Here is a 2,493-nt window from a genome sequence, read left to right as displayed (position 1 = left end):
GGTGGGAGAGCCCTCACTGCATCCCTGCTTTCAGGCACCTTTAAATCCTGGGCGAGAGCCACTCTATCTCCCAGCCTGGGTCAGTGCATGCCCTGAAAATTAAGGCCAGACAGTCTTTCCCAGAGGTCAGGTTACAAGAAAGGTCCCCTGGTCTCTCCAAGCAGAAGGCTTGGCTAAAAGCACAAATCTCCAGCGTCCCCTCCCACATCCCTGTTCCCCAGCAATGAAGCAGCTGTCTCAAATCACCCATTCCGTGTCAGGAGGCATGCAATCCCCCAGACACACCCCCTGCTTGATTCTATAGAGGGGCCAACAGAACCCCTTGGGCATTTAGGGTCTCAGCCACCCCTTCACAGTGACCTGAGCCTGTCAGAGCTTTGTCAAGAGTTGCTCTCCTTGGCCATCTCTCCTTGGGCCCCCCAACTTTCAGCTCACAGACTACATCTCCAGGCCCCTCGGTCATTTAGAAGCATCAGCAAGGCCTCTGCAGCAGACTGTCGTCGCTTTCACCCCCCCCCCCCATTGGCTGCAAGTTCAGGAAAGACAAGTCCATCTCCATCCTGTGCTTTGCTCCTGCTTCCCAGTAGCCAGGCCTAGACTCAGGGATAGGGGAGCCCTCTCATCAGTCCCCCGGCTCACCTTAAACACCTGGAGCTCCTCCAGAACCACCTCCTCAGGCTCAGCTGAGCCCCCAGACTGGAGGGCCATGACCTTGAGCACTGAACCTGAGTCTGGGGTACGAAGGAAGGGGTCACTAGGAGAGGAAGAGGCAGCCTGGGCCCCCACACACCTCCCCTGTCTGGCCACCTCATTCAGTCCACTCACCAGTCCCCAGGAAGATGACATCATAGGTCCCGTCCTCTGCCTCCACACGGTCCACCACGATCTGCCGCAGCTGCTGGGCCAGGTGGGTTTTGACAAGGACAGGGCGGCCCCGCCGAGGCCGCACAGGCCGGAACATTAGAGGGTGGGCTCGGGCAAACTGCAGCACCTCATCCGGATAGTCCTTGGTACTGCCGAAGGGTCGCCCAGGCTGCGCAGTCATCTTGCTGGGGCACTGTGGCAGCAGCAAAGGTTGCTCCTTGAGCACACTGGCATCGCACATTCCCCACCCCTGTTTCTATGCTGCACTGCCTGGGCACACCAACCTCGGAGCGACTGCTCTCTTAGAGAAGCACCTTAACATGGTCAGGACTCCGTGCCACGCCTCACCCTGCCCCGCCCCTCTGGAGCCCCAGTTCAGAACTGCTGTGGAGCTCTATGCAGACACAATGCTGTCCCAAGGTAGAGCCTCCTGGCATCTTCTCAGCCCTCTTCCCTGGCCTGGCCAGATACTCACCATGCCAGGGCGGGGGAAGGGCACTTTGCCCCCATAAGGCCCCCACTGGTGCTGGGGACCATCTTGGTGAGCAAAAGGCCCCTTGAAGACCTCCCAGATGTCCGCCATGTGATACAAGCAGACTGCAAAGCCCTGGAACACAGCACTGCCGAGGGCAGACAGGGGCAGTCAGGCCAGGGGAGCTGTCATAGGTGGGAAGGGGGCAACGTGGCTCTATGGGCAGGGCAGAGGATGACAGTGCCTATAGTCAGCAGAAACCAAAAAATAAGGACACCCAGGCAAAGGTAAAGGAAGGGAGACAGAATATAAAGCCGCAGAGTCACCAAGTTAGGGATAGAGACAGGGCCCCCTGGCAAGGCTAGAATATGAAGGCTGAGGCTCAACAGAGGAGGCCGGGGTACACAGACCAGGCCAGGGGGCGGGGGTTAGTAAGGGGAGACAAATTGTGCCTACCTGACTGTGCTGAAAAGCGCATACACCTCGAGGCTCTTCCCTGCCTTGGTCCACAGCAGGAACACATCCTCTGGGAGACAGAAGGCCACTGCCTATGTCCCCTGCTCACTGTCTCCGAGCCCTCCCATTCCCGCCCGCAGGCCTGCCCCTGGCCATGCCCTTACCCAGCTGGTCAAAGTGGGTCTCAGCACCACCGGGGCCAGGCACTGAGCAGACCAGCCTGGCCTTGAGAAAGGTGCTCCATTTGTTCACCAGCACACGCTGGCCACCAGCATCATTCTGTGGGGTGGGAGGCCAGAGTCAGCCCTGGGCCCCAGAGGACAGGCCCCTCCTCCTGCTCCTCCATCCTCACCCTTTGTGGGAGAGGCATGGACATTGGCTTCACGCCCTCATCACATTTTCTCTCCTGCTGAGGGTGGGGACAGGTTGGGGAAGAGGGGATGTGGCAAGGACTTGAAACTCACTGCCCCTTCACAGCTCTCACCACGCAGACACGACCCACACGGCTGACGGTGACATAGCCTGGGCCACCATCTGGTGAGGGGACAGTCTCCGAGAAGAAGAAGTACACCTTGTCATCATTCTGGTCAGAGTTGTCAGCGATCCGGGCAGCCATCACAAACCGGGGGTCTGGGAGCAGTGACAGGTGAAGCTGGTGGAGGAGCCTCACAGGGGAGGACAAGTAGCTGAACCCAACGGGA

General features: G+C 59.2%; 1 protein-coding gene across 1 annotated transcript; it reads right to left on the bottom strand.

The window, feature by feature from the left end:
- Window positions 1-639: 639 nt before the first annotated feature.
- LOC105311208 (semaphorin-3G-like) lies at window positions 640-2,444 on the bottom strand (the record flags this gene model as incomplete). Its single annotated transcript, XM_011387223.1, has 6 exons — window positions 640-731; window positions 826-1,057; window positions 1,340-1,484; window positions 1,793-1,862; window positions 1,957-2,071; window positions 2,277-2,444. Coding segments are annotated over 6 exons (822 nt in total), but the record flags the coding sequence as incomplete, so codon positions are not given.
- Window positions 2,445-2,493: the final 49 nt, after the last annotated feature.

Source organism: Pteropus vampyrus, unplaced genomic scaffold (assembly GCF_000151845.1).
Source record: "Pteropus vampyrus isolate Shadow unplaced genomic scaffold, Pvam_2.0 Scaffold1000001898, whole genome shotgun sequence".
NCBI classification, from domain to species: Eukaryota; Metazoa; Chordata; class Mammalia; order Chiroptera; family Pteropodidae; genus Pteropus; species Pteropus vampyrus.
This window is presented reverse-complemented; position numbering and strand designations above follow the sequence as displayed.